Source organism: Poromitra crassiceps (genome assembly GCF_964638095.1).
Source record: "Poromitra crassiceps genome assembly, chromosome: 14".
Classification (NCBI taxonomy): Eukaryota; Metazoa; Chordata; class Actinopteri; order Beryciformes; family Melamphaidae; genus Poromitra; species Poromitra crassiceps.
In genome coordinates this window covers 4,570,162-4,589,767 of record NC_139633.1, presented here as the reverse complement: position 1 = coordinate 4,589,767, position 19,606 = coordinate 4,570,162, and the positions used below count along the sequence as shown (strand labels likewise).

Genomic DNA, 19,606 nt, shown 5'->3' with positions numbered 1-19,606 from the left:
GATAACGTTAGCTGCTTGCTAATTTATTTACCACCTGGTCAGAAACTCCGCTAATAACATTACAGTCTTGTGTGAAGTAGTGCAACAGTCCTAAATATGCATAACGTTACTATCGTTATGCTTATGGTGGTTATTGAACATTGTTTGACTGCAGACAGCTGCAGTGGTGAGACGGCCTATAACCACTGAGCTAAATAAAAAGCCTATAACGCTTGATGCTATACGCGGCTAATAGATTTAGTGTTACATTTATAGAAATTACCACCCAGCCCCACTAATAACGTTACCGTCTTGTGTTGATAATGAATGCAACATGCTGGAACATTGTCTTTTCAGTTTGGTCAATTCCAGGTATTCGACGGTACCGGGGGAGAAGGCTCTGGCCACCACTATGCCGACCAACCGCAGAGACTGCACATTATTCTAACGTTAGCCTGATGCTAATCGCGGCTAACTAATATTGATTTACATTTATAGAAATTAGCACTCAGCTCCACTATATATATATATATATATATTGTAACGTTTCAGGTATTCGTTCAGGAACCAGGAGACTTGTAGTTGGTACAGGCTTTTATTCTTGGCTCATTCTCATAGCTCCTGACAGTAGCTACGCTGCTAGCTCTACACACAACCAGCCAGCTCTCTCACATCTTCAGACTGACATCACCACGAGACAGGAAGTGCCACTTACACCCCGTTCCCCCCAGGAACACCCCCACACATCAGTTCCTATCTAAACACCGCATCACCACACTACATGTCAAAACCCTGGGTCGCTACATACTCCTCATCCAACAAAAAGCCAGCGCCCATGCTGGCACCCACAACCCACACATATCCCCCTGTACCAAAACACACCAACACCATAACATTTTTCCCATCACCACATCAAATTCCTTACTTCACGTTATCACCCACATTTCAATTAACATTCCCATTCAAATAATGTCTAGTTTGCATTAGGCACTCCATAATGTCTAGATTACATTAGGCACTCCATAATGTCTAGTTTACATTAGGCACTCCATAATGTCTAGTTTACATTAGGCACTCCATAATGTCTAGTTTACATTAGGCACTCCATAATGTCTAGTTTACATTATTTCTCTTATTTTTTACACATTTCAATTAACACAAGCCCCAACATTTACGTTATTTGCTCTCCATTATTTCCTTTTACCTTCATTTCGACCACCACCATTTCCATCCCCCCTTCCAAAGCTTCTGTCCCACCTGAAGCACTCTAGTCCCGCTCAACCCCCAGTGGGGTTAGTCCTCCGTAGGGTGACTCTCTTCGGCCCCCCTCTTGTGCCCTACAATCATCACACGCACTGCAGTAGCTCCACACGTCCTCCCCGTGTCCGCCCCAGTAGAAAAGTGCACGAACATTGCGGAGCATCTTCTCAGGCCCGTCATGCCCCTTACCGCTGCGGCCCCTGTGCGCCCACCGCAACACCAAACCCCGCAGGTAGCTGGGCACAACCGTCTGCCTCCCCGTCTTCCCGTGCCCTGTCCTCTCCAACAGCCCATCTTCATCCAGACGCAGGTCGGTAAACATGTTCCACAGTCCCTTCGTGGCACCGGAACACAGGTGAATCTCCTCCACAGGGGGCCGGCGTCCGGCCGCCACCCACGCGAGCACCGGACCGATCTCCGCGTCCTCCGCCTGCCTGCGTTTCCACTCACCCACGTCGACATCCATGATGGTCATGTCGTCGTCCTCCAGGTCCACATCTGAACAGTCCCGCTCGTCTTGCACTCGCTCGTCCTCCCGTCCCCCTCCCCCAGGGGGCGGCATTTTCAGGACAGCAGGGGGAACACAACCGGCATCTATCTCCACCTCGGCTTCCCGCACAGCAACCGTGGGGGGTGCAGTGCAGTTTCTGGCTAAGTGCTCAGGCGAACGGCAAGTCCAACAGAGTCTCACCTGTCCGCCGCCTGCACGTCTCTCTTCTCCCGCTGTCCTCCGGTCCCCGACAGCCTTTCGACACTCTCTGGCTAGGTGTCCAAACGGCACGCATGCCCAGCAGGCTCCCGGCCGTCCCCAGTACCGTTGCTCCGCGTACCTGGTCTGTCCCCCGGGACCGCTGCGACACCACCTCGCTATGTGCCCAGGTTCCCCGCATGTCCAACACAGTCTCTTTTGCGGCTCTGGGTGGGGCCCGTGCGCAATCGTGACGCGGTAGACGGTGATGCTATTGACATTTGGTTGCTCTCCCGGAGCGGCGGGAGGGTGGACCATCTGGACTACTGGGCCCCCTGCGAACGCAAGTGTCCTCATCCCCAAGTCTACTGTGCATTGGTTTAGCGTCAAATAATCTTCCCCCAAGATACAGGTCCCCGGCATCTCCACTACCCACACTGGAAAGTTCACTGTCCGCTCCCCCACAGTTATCATCACTGATCCCTTTCCCTTCATCGGCATCAACTCACCGGATACTGTCCTCAGCTGCTGCGTCACTGGCCACTCCAGAAACGCTCCCTCTGGCATCATGTTGGAGTTCACCAGCGTTGCCGTACACCCCGTGTCCACCAGGGCGACACAGGACTTCCCTTGCAGGAGGACCAGAACATGGCAGCCGTTCATCGTGTGCGGCCCGTTCCGCATGCTGACAGCGCCGGCGATGTCGTCTGCTTCGGGGGAAGGCGGAGCCCCACCTCCCCGTCTGTACCGCTGGGCCCCCTCCAACGGTGACGTGGCCATAGTGGATATGACGTAGGAGGCCCGTCTCGCCCCTCTTAGACGGGCCCCGCGCCGTTTCCCTGGTTCCACGCTCCTCCGCGGCACTCTGTGGCCCGATGTCCGGGGCGTCCACAGGTCCGGGGCGTCCACAGGTCCGGGGCGTCCACAGGCCTCGGGCCCCCTGGGCCAGGTATTGTCTCGTGGGGTGGGCTGCAGGGTCGCGCTTCGGAGCAGTTGTTCTCCTAACTGGCGCACCGACTCAGATAGCTCCCGCACCATGCTGCTTTGCTCCGCCAACGCACTCTTCCACGCCGGCTCTTCCCGTGGCGGGCTCTCCACTGCCATTCTCGCCAAGGGGGCGGCCTCCATCGTGCCGTCCTCCGTGGCCGCCGCCCCCACGATCTCTCTCTCTGATGCCAGCTCCAGCGCCTCCTGCAGCGTCCTTGGGTGTGCCAGCTGGGTCTGGGCGCGCAGCCAATCCGGGGTCAAAGCTCGAACAAACTGATCCCTGGCAAGTTCACTCTGCACCTCTGGCAACATGTCCGTATATGCCCTGCTTAATAGAGTCTCAATGTCAGCCAAATGTTAGCCAAAACACGCAGTGGCTCGCCAGGCTGTCGGCACCTGTTACACAGCTCGGCGCGTTGTATACTCGGCAGCTCACACTGGCCGAATCTCCTCTGCAGGGCCCCCACCAGTGCTCCATAGTCACCTCTTTCCCTTGGGCTTAGCAGTAGCAAGCATGCTACCGCGTCGTCCACTAGACACGCCGCTAGCTTTATTCCTTTCTCTTGCTTTGTCCAGCCCTCATCAGCCGCTATCAGTTTGAATTGGGCCTGAAACGCCTCCCAACTCTGTTTACCGGTGTACTTCTGCGTCTTGATGGGGACCCGCCCACCGCTCCTCACTGGCGCCAGCTGCACAGGTTCTCCCCCGGCTTCCGCTGCTCCGCGCACGGGTCCCTGTCTGTTAGCGGGGCTCGGTTCGGCGTCGTTCTCCTCCCGCCCGAGGCTCTCCCTCATCCGTCCGTATTCCTCCCTCATCCGTCTGTATTCCCCCCTTATGCCCTCCACCGTATCCTTCCTCCCCGCGAACACCGAGGCTTCAGCCTCTTCCATCTCCCTCTTCATCTTCGGGCGGGCTCCGTTCCGCACTTTATTCGCTCAAGCCCAAAAGCTGTCGATTCCAACTTTTCCTCCGCCGTTCCACTTTCTCCTCTCGGCCGACGCAGAGGCGATACCGCTTTAGTTGCTGACACCAATGTAGCGAATCAGGTATTCGTTCAGGAACCAGGAGACTTGTAGTTGGTACAGGCTTTTATTCTTGGCTCATTCTCATAGCTCCTGACGGTAGCTACGCTGCTAGCTCTACACACGACCAGCCAGCTCTCTCACATCTTCAGACTGACATCACCACGAGACAGGAAGTGCCACTTACACCCCGTTCCCCCCAGGAACACCCCCACACATCAGTTCCTATCTAAACACCGCATCACCACACTACATGTCAAAACCCTGGGTCGCTACAATATATATATATATATATATATATATATATATATATATATGTATATATATTTATATATATATAAATATATATATTTATATTTTTCTGTGAATTGTGTTTGTTGCTAGGGGAACAGTTTGAAACCTAGAGTAAACTATGGGGGCAATTTAGAATGTTTATGTTGCCAAGTTAAAACCACCTTCTAAAATTATATAAAGTGCTCATGACATGGAGAGCCAGGCTAAAGCTAATAAAACCCACTTGTGGTGGCGATATATATAGGCTACTGCTCGCAAATTGGCCTTATCGGAAACGGAGCAACACCCCCCCCCCCCCCACACACACACACACACACACACACACACACGACACAGAAATTACTTGCGCCGCGCTTGTCTACGCCTGGTGCGTGGATGCTGCTGCTGCTGCTGTGGGAGCGGGTAGGCGGAGAGGCGAGGCGTTCTCTCTCTCGGTGTGATTAGCACCTGGACAGCTCCTTTTTCTCTGGGCTCCCCGCTGCGCTCGCCGGGGAACCCCCTCCTCTCTCCCTCTCTCTCTCTCTCTCTCTCTCTCTCTCTCTCCCTCTCTCTCCCTATCTCTCTCCCTCTCTCTCTCTCTCTCTTCTCTCCCTCTCTCTCTCCCCAGACTGGAGGATAGATGCACTTCAGGTCGTGATTTGGTCGGTCGTCAGATAGAGCTAACATGACCATCTTGCCGAATGACGATGCTTCGTGCATCTGAGCTCGTCCAGCCCTCCTCCGGTTTTGCACTGGAATCCACAGCAGAGGCAGCAGCAGGGCGCTCGTCCGATGCCAAAGTGCTCAGGATAGCTGCAGCCTACACACACTGCGAGGCTGCTTCACTCACGCCGAGGGAGACATTACCATCAGGCAGGGGGCAGCGGGAGGCGAGGAGGAGCCGTTAACAATGTAAATCTCCGACAGGTAGGTTCATTTGATCCCATACATAATTCATATTCCACTTTATGTAGAGACCAGGACACCCCGGCTATTTTACGCGCTACTCTCTCTTGGCTTCATCTCTCTGGAATCAGATACAACACATACAGCATAGAGTCCAGTCCAAGCACAGGTGCATGCTGTGCAGCTCTGGGATTATTATTCTGATAGCAGGAGCTTTAAATGCAGGAAAGTTTCATCCTATATATCTGGTTGTAAGCTATAGGCAAATGCTGAAGGGTCACATTGAAAGTTGAAAGTTAATATTAATAGTTAATTAAAAAATAGGCTAATGATCTTTGGGGTTACAACACTCTTTGGGTGGCTACTTGACTTTGAGGCTGGATTTTATTTCAGCGTATCAGGTGTTTGCCGCTGTCACTTTTATATAAAGGGCGGCTAAACAGGCTCTAAAACATGTCCACAGGTTGTGCTACAGCTTGTGATACAAAATATATATTTGTCATCAAATACTTTTCATCACAGAATACACAGAAGACTAGAATACAGAAATCAACGTGAAAATCTTACCAACATGATGAAATTTACTTGGACAGCAATTTTTTTTTTATAAAATTACATTATAAAATGTCTCTCATGTCAGAATGTGATGTTATTAAGAACTGATATGCTATTTCAAGTATCAACACTAGAGATACAGGGTGTCAAGCTAACTTTTTGGCTCTCCACCCACCGTCAATCCAGTTAGCAGCGATTCAGAATATTCACTAGGCAATTGTTTTTTCCTTTCTGTAACAAAACATGAATTGTAACATGGAATTAGGACAGCAACATGCACAGCATTTTGGTAGATTTGGGGGATCAAAATCCATGGATTACAAGTCGTTCACCTGCAATAATGATGGTGGTATTATTATTCCCAGGTGCAGCATGAGAGCAGCATCTATCAGGTGAACTGCGGCGCTAAAAGAGGCAGAACAGAAACCTTGTGAGAATTCACCACACCAGCTCTCCTCTCTCATCACGCAGCAACATGGCTAACGCTGAGTAAGTACAGTCTGAGTCCACACACACACACACTGTGCTCACCGCTGCTCCTCTCTTCCCTTTCTATTCCTCACACTCTTCCTCTTCATATTCCACACCAGCAGTGTCACCATTGAAAAGGCATTGAAAAACCGCAGACATGCATGATTATCAAAGGAGGAAAAACATGTAGAGATGCACAGTGTCTGTAAGACGTAGGCCACACATGATCACTATGTTCTTCCTTATTCACCGCTACATGGCAAATTCCAACCTTCTCCCTCCTGTCCACCTGCAATCTTCTCCTAGTTTTAGCATAATTATGCTGAAAAATACCTGTATGTTTGTGTGTGTGTGTGTGTGTGTGTGTGTGAGTGTGTGTGTGTGTGTGTGTGTGTGTGTGTGTGTGTGTGTGTGTGTGTGTGAGGACAAGGAGAGGAAGAGAAAGTAAGAGGGAACACTGGAAATCGTTTTTCTCTGTCACCTGACGATTCTGCTGGCGTAGCGCAACGTTCTAATTTGTCTCGTCTTAACGAGCCACATTTATTCCCTTGACCTAGATGAATAGCCCCAAATCATTGCTCCATTTGTGCTTTTATAAGAGAACCGATTCTGTTGTCGGGCCCGGCCCGGCCCGTACAGAGCTCAGCTCAGCTGGGCTCAGTACCAATGCCATGTCACACAGTGGTCCCTTGTGTTTGAAGGGAACATACATCCTAAAACAGAAGAAATACTGGCTGGAGACAGTTCATATGTGAACATGTGAACCAGCTCAGTGGCCTTGTGGTCTGATTGTCCGCCCTGAGACTGGGAGGTCGTGAGTTTGATCCCCGGCCGAGTCATACCAAAGACTATAAAAATGGGACCCATTTGCCTCCCTGCTTGGCACTCAGCATCAAAGGGTTGGAATTGGGGGTTTAGATCACCGCGTGATTCCCGAGCGCGGCGCACGCTGCCGCTAACCGCTCCCCCAGGGGATGGGTCAAATGCGGAGAACAAATTTCACACATTGTGTGACAATCAGTGGGACTTTACCTTTACTTACATGAACTTTTTTTTCTTTTGTTTTATATTTTCTTCAAAATGGAAGAAAATAAGATGTAATTAAGATGCAGTAAATGATCTGCAGTGGATGGAAAATGCGTTTTTTTTGCCAGCATGACTCTATGATGAGACCTGTATATTCTCAGCTTCATAATAGTCCCCACTTCAACTAAAACAAGCCCAAGCAAATATTCAACGAGTTCACACGTCAGTCTGCAGGTTGGGCAACTCTAGGTTTCATCTCCTAACAATGTCATAGATTAGAGGCTTGTCCCTCTGGTTTCTAGCTTTAAGAAATAAAAACTTGAATGTAAATCTGAAGAGTCCAAGATTACGGGGATATTACCGTATGTAAATTGTGTTTCGGGGTGGATTTTTCCTTTGAGATTCTGAAGGGCTCTCGGTGCTGGACAGATCCATTCGTCTTTGTCGGCACGTCGCTGTTCACCCTGTTGTTGATTCACTGCCAGTGGGAGGGTGGAGAGTTTGGACGGCTCTGCCTCTTTTGTTCACAACGTGGGAGTTGACAAGCAGCACATGGTGTCTCTCTGTCTGTTGGGGCAAATGCTGTCCGCGAGCATCATGCCCATATTCCTGCTAATTGGCTCTTTTCATAAGCACATTGACACAAAGTACTCGCTTTATTAGTTATGGATAATAACAAAACTAGGGCGCGAGGTCTCCATCACATGCAGGAGTTCAGCACAGCTCTGGTGATTAAGAAGGAACAAAAACAACCTGAGCAATTATTTCATAGCTGGAAAGAGAAAACATGTTTCATGAAGTCATATCTGTGTGTGTGCGTGTATGCGTGTGTGTGTGTGTGTGTGTGTGTGTGTGTGTGTGTGCGTGTGTGTGTGTGTGTGTGTGTGCGCGCGCGTGTCATTGGTGGGTATTTTGATGTACATTTTATCCAGTAGCTTTTGTTTTGCAGTCGATTGCCCATTGTACATTTGAAGCCCATGGTTTCTTGTCCGTATTTATTTATTTATTTATTTATTTATTTATTTATTTATTTATTTATTTATTTATTTATTTATTTAATTATAAAGTGAGCACCTATATCATTATAACATGTTCCTCCATACAGTACATCATCATAATGAGGTAATGAATTCCCAAACCAGTCCATCTTATCTGCAGAGAAGCCTCTGACACCTTCTACGATATTGTTCCCGGAAATGCCATTATAGTTGTAATGATCCACTTAGTGTTTACAGATTCAAAGATTCAGAACGTAATAAGATATCAACCGCAGTTGCCAAGGATGTGTCTTCAGTATGGTTAAGATGAATACAGAACAAAACACATATACAGTACTGTCTGCCTCCTACACAGATGGCCACTGCGCAGTAACTGCATTCATCAGAGTGCGGAAGAAACAAGCCGGTCAGTGAAGTCAATTTCACAATCCTAAGTGCTGTTACTTTTATCAGTCATTACGTCTTTCGAGGCCCATATCTCCAGAGGTGTCTGGAGAAATTAAAAGAACCTATTATTGGATACCACACAGTGTAAAAGGTCTACGGGCCTTTCGATGCTGGAGAAGGCTTACGGCGCACATGTGCTGTGTCATGTCTCCTGAGGGTCTCTGTCTCTCCAGTGTCCTTCTACGGCGAGTCACTGGAAAGGTCAGATAAGACACCGGTCACACCAGGGCCAGAACAGTCCATTGTGCAGTCCACCAATTCATCATAGCTTCATCTGGAATACTGTCAGTGAGGTCATGTGCCTGGCACACTTCATTAACACATTGACTGCCAGCCATTTTTTTCTTGCTGTAGGTAGCTTCTGCCAAGCCGTTTTTTGAGGATTGTGGCTCATTTTACAAGCGCCGAGGATTATTTTCTGCTTGGAGTTTGTGAACATACAATATCTCAAAAGTACTAATAGAATGTGTACTTTCTCTGTCTAAAAGAGTTAGTTCGTAGAGTTAGTAGTTATGTAAGCATTATCAGTTGAATACAGCATGGTTTTAGCATGAGAAAAAATATTCAGAGATAAACGGCTTTTTGTGAAATTCGATAGAGCTGTCACTTTAACCATTCATTTTTGGCTCTCTCTCTCTCTCTCTCTCCCTCCCCCTCTCGCTCTCTCTCTCTCTCTCTCTCTCCCTTCCCCTCGCTCTCCCTCCCTCTCTCTCTCTCTCTCTCTCTCTCTCCCTCCCTCTCGCTCTCCCTCCCTCTCTCTCTCTCTCCCTCCCTCTCGGGAGGGAGACGCACTAGGTTTAATCCTAGTGAGAGGGGGAGAGGGAGAGAGAGAGAGAGAGAGAGAGAGAGGGAGGGAGGGAGAGAGAGAGAGCGAGAGAGAGAGAGAGAGAGAGAGAGAGGGAGAGAGCGAGAGGCAGACTGCTTCAACTCCTCCCTCTTCTTGGCTGCCGCGGCCGTCACAGTCTCAGTGCTTTTGCTGCTCTCCTGTGCCTGTCTGCAGGCTGCTGTTTGAGGAAGTCGGCATGGACGCTCGCTTCTTGGGAGTTTTGGTTGAGAGAAGCTTTTGCGATTCTGGTCATATTTATGCTGCGTGTTTCAAAGTGTGTTCCACCTGTAATGTATTATGTAAATTTGCAATCCCGCATCGCCAGCAATCAGTGCGAAAACGAGAGCGTTTTCCCCCAACCATTTTCATGAGAATGTAATACTGTAAAATCGCCTCGCCATTTCCTTGCTCCCTTTTTCTTTGATTTCGCTCGTCTGGGGGAGCACTGTCAACACTTAGTGGGTCGGTAAAATAGATTATACACATTCAATACCTCCAATAATTGTACAGGAGACGTAAAAGGGATTGATCAACGCCCCACCGTCAAAAAAAAAAAAAACGATTTTTTTGACGTATCCATACGTCGCTGGCAGTCAAGCGCTGGATTTTTTTTGACGTATGCATACGTCGCTGGCAGTTAACGTGTTAACATCCATTGGTGTGAAATTGTGAACGTTTCTGTGGAAGTTGTGGTAGGTACTGTACAGACACTTATGAGAAATTCCCTGAAGCAATGTGTAGCAAAATGTATCAATAATGACATAATTGACACGCATTTTAGTCTATGAACACTGTGAAATCCTCAATGATGTTTCCTATCCACCTTATTTCTAGATGCCATGATGCTTTATATGGGTGCTTCTTCCAGTGTAATCCTCCCAGCCCCCTCCCCCCCGTTACGTTACGGAGTTTTAACGAGGAAATGCGCAAGCTGCAACAATCAGTCACGTGCTGAACCGGACCTTGCGCCCATAATTACTTTACAGCGGGGCATTCAAAAATAAGGTGGATATTATTATCTTTTTGGTGATGCGCAAAGCCTTGGTTATAATTAGGAAATGCAAAAGAGACGCTATTAAGACAAGAAGAAAGGGAAAGACTGATGGATGGATAGATGGATAGATGGATGGATGGACTGACTGAGGTGCAGGCTGTCAAGCCGTGGGAAGGTGAAAGCTGAAGTCATGGTGTCGTTGTTTAACGTGGTGCCAATAAAATTCCTGAAGTGGCACTCTTCTCTTTTGCCTCATCTTCATCTCTTGATGTAAAATCCATATGACGCTGTGCGTGAGTCAGCAAAGACAAACATTACTCACTGTCCCAATACTTTGCTAGCAGCGGAAAAGAAAGAAACGAAAGAAAGAAAGAAAGAAAGAAAGAAAGAAAGAAAGAAAGGAAGAAAGAAAGAAAGAAAGACATGACTTTTGCTCATGGTGCCAATACTAACAGTGTCTTAAGTGTTCAGAGGTCTTCTTGTCCTTGTAACACATGTCAATAAGCACTGTGAAACTGGAAGTTGTCAATATGCCTGTGGACCAATGTGACCAAGACTAATTCTCCTGCATTGATTGGGTGAAACCGATTCTGAAATTGATTTGATTTGATTGATTGATTGATTGGTGTTTTGGGCTCTGAGAAGCTGTGATTGGTGTTTTGGGCTCTGAGAAGTTGTGATTGGTGTTTTGGGCTCTGAGAAGCTGTGATTGGTGTTTTGGGCTCTGGGAAGCTGTGGAATAGTTGGCAACAGTTTTGGCTGTTCCACCTGCATGTGAGTGTAACACTAATACACACTGATGTCTGCTTTCTCCAATGTTCTCCACAGCAGCTGGTGAGAACAGCAGACATCTGCTTTGGTATACCGTCACGTTCCTGGCCAAGTTGCGTTGTGTTTGAGATCCTCAGGCATTATCCGCGGACGACCGAAGTCGACGCGTGCACGCCGAGGCCCGGGACAGAGTGTGGCTCTAACACCTAGTTTGATGGAACGTTTGGAACTTGAACATTAGTTTTTCAGTTGAAAGAAGGAATAATGGATCCTAGCTTGTGGTCTCTTTTCTTGAGAGATGTATACATTTTCACTAGATGCCAATACAGTAAAAGCAGAGAGGACAGATTTCTCTCTGTCATATTTCCCATGGATCTTTTTTGAATGAAAAATGAAACATTGCATTGACTCTATGACCTAATTTACACACACTATTCACCTTATGTAGCCACGCCCATTTGACCCGGTTCTGTGGCCGTCCTACGACTTCCGGCTAAAAATAATAATAAAATAAAATAAAAAATGGCTGCGCTGCTCCAATATCATCTAACTCTGAATTAACTAATAATTTAGCCAATTGTATGTAACATACCAAATAAAAGCAAACGGCAATGTCTAAGAATGCAACGCCATGTAACTGGCTCGTTAAGTCACGCATTCCAGGGAATTACGTTAACGTCTGCGGGTCTTTATTAACGTTAATGGCTCGCGCTGCCTCGGAGGAGAGAAAACCATCTGAAACTTTCTTTGTTGGAGTCCAGGTATGTTTTACAAGAAAGTGCTCGTCATTGTCGACGATAACGTTATCTGATCTGGCTAACAGTGGATACTCCGCTTGCTTGCTGTGTACCGAGCTCAAAGTAGTAGGCTAGTTTTACACCCTGCGCTGTCCACTACAAAAACGACTCTCTTCTTCATGACGTTCTTTCATATTTGGCGCCGCGACTGCCGGAAGTGTTAGACGGACCCGGAAGAATTTGGCCCACTGTAAGGTCTGAACATAAGGTGAATACTGTACGCAGAACATGAAGCTGTTTCTATGTCGCTGTAGGACACCACTGTAAATGACTACTAAAAATAATGCTAGATCCTATTTTCTTAATGCAGAGTTGCATTCATGATCTTTGATTGTGACGATTGAAAAAGTTCAACCAAAGTATTAAAGTAGTGAGATCACTTTGAAGTCTGACTGTTTCAGTCATGCCCACTGTTTTGTCTTTACTCCATAGTTACATTTTCATTGATTTGATTGAGGTGATTTTTAAGCACTGCAGCCCCTTCTATAAGTGACGTGTGTGTCCGTGTGATCATGTGAGCACGGGATTTGAGCGGCCCAACTTCAACTCACTTCCTGTCATTTTGTCACGTGGGTTTTGCCCATGGTTTTCCACGGACACGCCCACTCAGGAGACTTCCGGCAGGTCTGAGTCAATGGTTGACCACGCCCATTTAGGAGACTTGCTGCTACCATTTGTGTTAGGATTGGCGGAGCCTGCGGTGACTCATCTATAGTAACATAATATCTATGGTGGCTCGAGGTCACAGCTGGTGAAAGACGCACACAGTGCCAGTCAGAGATAGGGGAGAGGGGGGTGCGGGAGAAGGGTCTGACCTGCACAAACCCGCACCGCTTAATTCAACACCTGGGTGGGATTTTTTATTGAGGAGGAAGGAAGCACATCAGGAAAATTAAACTGTGACATTTTTATTCTTCCTCTTCTCCTTCCACCTACCCACCACCTCCACCACCTACCCACCACCCAGTAGGTTGAAACACCCCCCTTGGTTTTCACCAGGCTGTTTGCACAGGGGTCACACAGGTCATGAGCAAGGCACTTACAATTGTCTGATTAAGGACATTCTTCAGTGCCATTGCCAACCAGTTACTTACATGACCTTCTGTTTTGGTCAATGAAATCCTTTTAGCAAATGTTGTCACATAAATGACCTTTACTACCTGGCCCACAAAAATATTTCATTTGATCTGCCGGGAGAATTCCACTCCCCTGAAGATCACCTCTCTCCTCCCCTGAAGATCACCTCTCTCCTCTGGGTGCTCCCCTGAATATCACCTCTCTCCTCTGGGTGCTCCCCTGAAGATCACCTCTCTCCTCTGGGTGATCCCCTGAATATCACTTCTCTCCTCTGGGTGCTCCCCTGAAGATCACCTCTCTCCTCTGGGTGCTCCCCTGAAGATCACCTCTCTCCTCTGGGTGCTCCCCTGAAGATCACCTCTCTCCTCTGGGTGCTCCCCTGTATATCACCTCTCTCCTCTGGGCGCTCCCCTGAAGATCACCTCTCTCCCCTGGGTGCTCCCCTGAAGATCACCTCTCTCCTCTGGGTGCTCCCCTGAATATCACTTCTCTCCTCTGGGTGCTCCCCTGAAGATCACCTCTCTCCTCTGGGTGCTCCCCTGAAGATCACCTCTCTCCTCTGGGTGCTCCCCTGAAGATCACCTCTCTCCTCTGGGTGCTCCCCTGAAGATCACCTCTCTCCTCTGGGTGCTCCCCTGAATATCACCTCTCTCCTCTGGGTGCTCCCCTGAATATCACCTCTCTCCTCTGGGTGCTCCCCTGAATATCACCTCTCTCCTCTGGGTGCTCCCCTGAAGATCACCTCTCTCCCCTGGGTGCTCCCCTGAAGATCACCTCTCTCCTCTGGGTGCTCCCCTGAATATCACTTCTCTCCTCTGGGTGCTCCCCTGAAGATCACCTCTCTCCTCTGGGTGCTCCCCTGAATATCACCTCTCTCCTCTGGGTGCTCCCCTGAAGATCACCTCTCTCCTCTGGGTGCTCCCCTGAAGATCACCTCTCTCCTCTGGGTGCTCCCCTGAAGATCACCTCTCTCCCCTGGGTGCTCCCCTGAAGATCACCTCTCTCCTCTGGGTGCTCCCCTGAATATCACTTCTCTCCTCTGGGTGCTCCCCTGAAGATCACCTCTCTCCTCTGGGTGCTCCCCTGAAGATCACCTCTCTCCTCTGGGTGCTCCCCTGAATATCACCTCTCTCCTCTGGGTGCTCCCCTGAATATCACCTCTCTCCTCTGGGTGCTCCCCTGAATATCACCTCTCTCCTCTGGGTGCTCCCCTGAAGATCACCTCTCTCCCCTGGGTGCTCCCCTGAAGATCACCTCTCTCCTCTGGGTGCTCCCCTGAATATCACTTCTCTCCTCTGGGTGCTCCCCTGAAGATCACCTCTCTCCTCTGGGTGCTCCCCTGAATATCACCTCTCTCCTCTGGGTGCTCCCCTGAAGATCACCTCTCTCCTCTGGGTGCTCCCCTGAAGATCACCTCTCTCCTCTGGGTGATCCCCTGAATATCACCTCTCTCCTCTGGGTGCTCCCCTGAATATCACCTCTCTCCTCTGGGTGCTCCCCTGAATATCACCTCTCTCCTCTGGGTGCTCCCCTGAATATCACCTCTCTCCTCTGGGTGCTCCCCTGAAGATCACCTCTCTCCCCTGGGTGCTCCCCTGAAGATCACCTCTCTCCTCTGGGTGCTCCCCTGAATATCACTTCTCTCCTCTGGGTGCTCCCCTGAATATCACCTCTCTCCTCTGGGTGCTCCCCTGAAGATCACCTCTCTCCTCTGGGTGCTCCCCTGAAGATCACCTCTCTCCTCTGGGTGCTCCCCTGAAGATCACCTCTCTCCCCTGGGTGCTCCCCTGAATATCACCTCTCTCCCCTGGGTGCTCCCCTGAAGATCACCTCTCTCCTCTGGGTGCTCCCCTGAATATCACCTCTCTCCTCTGGGTGCTCCCCTGAATATCACCTCTCTCCTCTGGGTGCTCCCCTGAATATCACCTCTCTCCTCTGGGTGCTCCCCTGAAGATCACCTCTCTCCTCTGGGTGCTCCCCTGAAGATCACCTCTCTCCCCTGGGTGCTCCCCTGAATATCACCTCTCTCCCCTGGGTGCTCCCCTGAAGATCACCTCTCTCCCCTGGGTGCTCCCCTGAAGATCACCTCTCTCCCCTGGGTGCTCCCCTGAAGATCACCTCTCTCCTCTGGGTGCTCCCCTGAATATCACCTCTCTCCTCTGGGTGCTCCCCTGAATATCACCTCTCTCCTCTGGGTGCTCCCCTGAATATCACCTCTCTCCTCTGGGTGCTCCCCTGAAGATCACCTCTCTCCTCTGGGTGCTCCCCTGAATATCACCTCTCTCCTCTGGGTGCTCCCCTGAATATCACCTCTCTCCTCTGGGTGCTCCCCTGAAGATCACCTCTCTCCTCTGGGTGCTCCCCTGAATATCACCTCTCTCCTCTGGGTGCTCCCCTGAAGATCACTTCTCTCCTCTGGGTGCTCCCCTGAATATCACCTCTCTCCTCTGGGTGCTCCCCTGAAGATCACCTCTCTCCTCTGGGTGCTCCCCTGAAGATCACCTCTCTCCTCTGGGTGCTCCCCTGAATATCACCTCTCTCCTCTGGGTGCTCCCCTGAAGATCACCTCTCTCCTCTGGGTGCTCCCCTGTATATCACCTCTCTCCTCTGGGCGCTCCCCTGAAGATCACCTCTCTCCTCTGGGTGCTCCCCTGAAGATCACCTCTCTCCTCTGGGCGCTCCCCTGAATATCACCTCTCTCCTCTGGGTGCTCCCCTGAAGATCACCTCTTTCCTCTGGGTGCTCCCCTGAAGATCACCTCTCTTCTCTGGGTGCTCCCCTGAAGATGACCTCTCTCCTCTGGGTGCTCCCCTGAATATCACCTCTCTCCTCTGGGTGCTCCCCTGAAGATCACCTCTCTCCTCTGGGTGCTCCCCTGAAGATCACCTCTCTCCCCTGGGTGTTCCCCTGAAGATCACCTCTCTCCTCTGGGTGCTCCCCTGAATATCACTTCTCTCCTCTGGGTGCTCCCCTGAAGATCACCTCTCTCCTCTCTGTGCTCTTCTGCAGTTGCAGTAGTCTTGCTAGACTTTCCCTGTAATAAAACTGTGACCATTTCTTTGCAAATGTTGTCACATAAATGACCTTTACTACCTGGCCCACAAAAATATTTCATTTGATCTGCCGGGAGAATTCCACTCCCCTGAAGATCACCTCTCTCCTCCCCTGAAGATCACCTCTCTCCTCTGGGTGCTCCCCTGAAGATCACCTCTCTCCTCTGGGTGATCCCCTGAATATCACCTCTCTCCTCTGGGTGCTCCCCTGAATATCACCTCTCTCCTCTGGGTGCTCCCCTGAAGATCACCTCTCTCCTCTGGGTGCTCCCCTGAAGATCACCTCTCTCCTCTGGGTGCTCCCCTGTATATCACCTCTCTCCTCTGGGCGCTCCCCTGAAGATCACCTCTCTCCTCTGGGTGCTCCCCTGAAGATCACCTCTCTCCTCTGGGCGCTCCCCTGAATATCACCTCTCTCCTCTGGGTGCTCCCCTGAAGATCACCTCTTTCCTCTGGGTGCTCCCCTGAAGATCACCTCTCTTCTCTGGGTGCTCCCCTGAAGATGACCTCTCTCCTCTGGGTGCTCCCCTGAATATCACCTCTCTCCTCTGGGTGCTCCCCTGAAGATCACCTCTCTCCTCTGGGTGCTCCCCTGAAGATCACCTCTCTCCCCTGGGTGTTCCCCTGAAGATCACCTCTCTCCTCTGGGTGCTCCCCTGAATATCACTTCTCTCCTCTGGGTGCTCCCCTGAAGATCACCTCTCTCCTCTCTGTGCTCTTCTGCAGTTGCAGTAGTCTTGCTAGACTTTCCCTGTAATAAAACTGTGACCATTTCTTTACTTTTACATGATTCCCTTTGATATGTTTGACCATGCAAAATCCTTTTCATTCATGCTCCTGACACTGAAGGACACATCTTCCCAAAGGAATTCAGCATTTAATGTGTCAAATCCTCTGTGGAAATCTCCAGGTTTTTGTGTGGTGTTTTTGCTCTGCACTTCCTAGAGATCAGCTGTCGATCAAACAGCTGATCTAACTGCGCCATCTGTTTCCCTGGATATTCTTTGAGTGAACATTCTGCAGGTGCTGCTCTTTCCCTTGTCTGTTCAGGCATGGTGGCTATCAGCGCTCATGCTAACTAGCTAGCACTTCCTCTGTTCATTCCAACAATTAATTTGAATTTAATTTAACCTTTATCTAACCAGATAAAAGAAGCTTGAGATCAAATAACTCTTTTTCGAGCAACACCTGGCAAAAATGGCAGCATAAACACAAGAAACTAAAAAACTAAAACAAAAAACAGACCCATAAAGAACACAGATGGCCAAAACATCAGGATGGACAGTGAACACACAAGTAGGGAGGGAAATCAAATGGAGCGAGCAGTAGCCAAACTGCTGTTGCTGCTGCTGGAAATGTACAATGCATCAATGTGTGCCAAAGGTTTTCTCCCAGGAGAGACCTGCCTGCCTGTCACCGGCTGCTTAGACCTGCACATCCAAAAGCTTCAACTGCTTATAGGTCGAATCACTACTGTATTATATCATACGGAGATAGAGAGTAGCAAACCATACGTTTATGTGCATGAAAAATGTGAAAATGTTACAGATGTTACCTTTAATCCAAGCTTATTGTGCGTGACCTCAGTGATCGATACAAGAATCTGACGGAACATGTTATGAGGCCCACGCACTGCTATCTCCACAGGCAGCCAGGCGCAGCACCGGGTCTCATATCACTGCACGCAGGAGTGTGATTGTGGGCTGGCGGGTTCTGGACAGCTTGTGCCTGTCATGAGTGCTTATGTGTCCGGTCCTGATCGTTTGGGAACAGGGCCAAGCCTGCTGCTGCACTGTGGATGATGAGAGGTGGTGTAGATGAGAGATGGTGTAGATGATGAGAGGTGGTGTAGATGATGAGAGGTGGTGTAGATGAGAGGTGGTGTAGATGAGAGATGGTGTAGATGAGAGGTGGTGTAGATGATGAGAGGTGGTGTAGATGAGAGGTGGTGTAGATGAGAGGTGGTGTAGATGAGAGGTGGTGTAGATGAGAGGTGGTGTAGATGAGATGAGAGGTGGTGTAGATGAAAGGTGGTGTAGATGAGAGGTGGTGTAGATGAGAGGTGGTGTAGATGATGAGAGGTGGTGTAGATGAGAGGTGGTGTAGATGAGAGGTGGTGTAGATGAGAGGTGGTGTAGATGAGAGGTGGTGTAGATGATGAGAGGTGGTGTAGATGAGAGGTGGTGTAGATGAGAGGTGGTGTAGATGAGATGAGAGGTGGTGTAGATGAAAGGTGGTGTAGATGAGAGGTGGTGTAGATGAGAGGTGGTGTAGATGAGAGGTGGTGTAGATGAGAGGTGGTGTAGATGATGAGAGGTGGTGTAGATGAGAGGTGGTGTAGATGAGAGGTGGTGTAGATGAGATGAGAGGTGGTGTAGATGAAAGGTGGTGCGTGGGAGAGGCTGGGAGAAAATAACATGCATCAGGCCAGCCCACTGTGACACACTGTCATTCAACATCTCTAGACTCAAGTGAAGTCAATCTGCAAGAACCTGTCTTGGTGGCATTGGTGCAAACTTACATGGATCGATATACATCTATATTGTATAATATTATATAATATTATATTATATTATATTATATTATATTATATTATATTATACGATTATATTATGTTATATTATATTGTAGTATTGTTTGGTCATATATTGTTTTTTGCTATAACATTAAAGGAACACTCACCCATTTTCAACCAGCTTTGTATCATTAGAACATCAGTAGTATATCAGAAAACTGTAAACGGTTTTGAAGTCTGTCATTTAATTTGACAGTTATTGAGTGTTAAAGTGTGGACCAGTGACATCACTGGTCCACACTAAAGCTGCGTTCACACCGACCTATTAAAGTTTGTCGCTGGCGTCGAGTTTACATACAAAGTCAATGCAAACGAGCGATTGAGCGTATATTCGCCCGGGAGAATAATCGCTGGGCGTCCGAGCGGCAGAGACAGAGCGATAGGGAGAAAATACGCTCGTCGCTCAAGATGAAATATTCCAACTCGAGCGAAAATACGCTGGCATCAGTCGCTCGCTGTTCAATGCTGATTGGCTGCCGTGTGAGAGTGAGTCAAGGATCCCACTGGCTTGGAACAAACCGCTGGTTTATTGTGTGGCAACAAACTGCATTGACAGGCTGACAGCTGACATGAAGTGAAGTCTGTACTACCGGTATGCAGCTCGCATTAGGAGCACACTGATAGGCTTAGCTTGTAAACAATGACGGTGGCTCGTAGTGGACAAACAGCATGACATTGCGTAACGTTATATCCCCCACATGTCCGTCATTTCGTGTGCCTGTTGATGAGCGATTTAAACAGAGCGACAGAGCGATTCCAAAGGGTTGACTTGAGCGACAGAGCGAAAAATAAATATCTCGGTGTGAACGCTCCTTTACTCAAATTAATAACTCATTAACTCAAATCAACTCTCAATAACTGTCAAACTATTCATCATTCATCTAGTTTGACAGTTATTGAG

General features: G+C 49.0%; 1 protein-coding gene across 1 annotated transcript in view; it reads left to right on the top strand.

Moving 5' to 3' along the window:
- Nucleotides 1-4,916: 4,916 nt before the first annotated feature.
- The window catches only part of LOC310788746 (transmembrane protein 266-like), a gene marked incomplete at both ends in the record, with an annotated part of 78,679 nt that continues 63,989 nt past the window's right edge, over nt 4,917-19,606 (top strand). Inside the window, 2 exons of the mRNA XM_083650305.1 lie at nt 4,917-5,112; nt 8,786-8,813. Coding sequence (XP_083506431.1) covers nt 4,917-5,112; nt 8,786-8,813 — 224 coding nt within the window. The remainder of the gene's footprint in view (nt 5,113-8,785; nt 8,814-19,606) is intronic.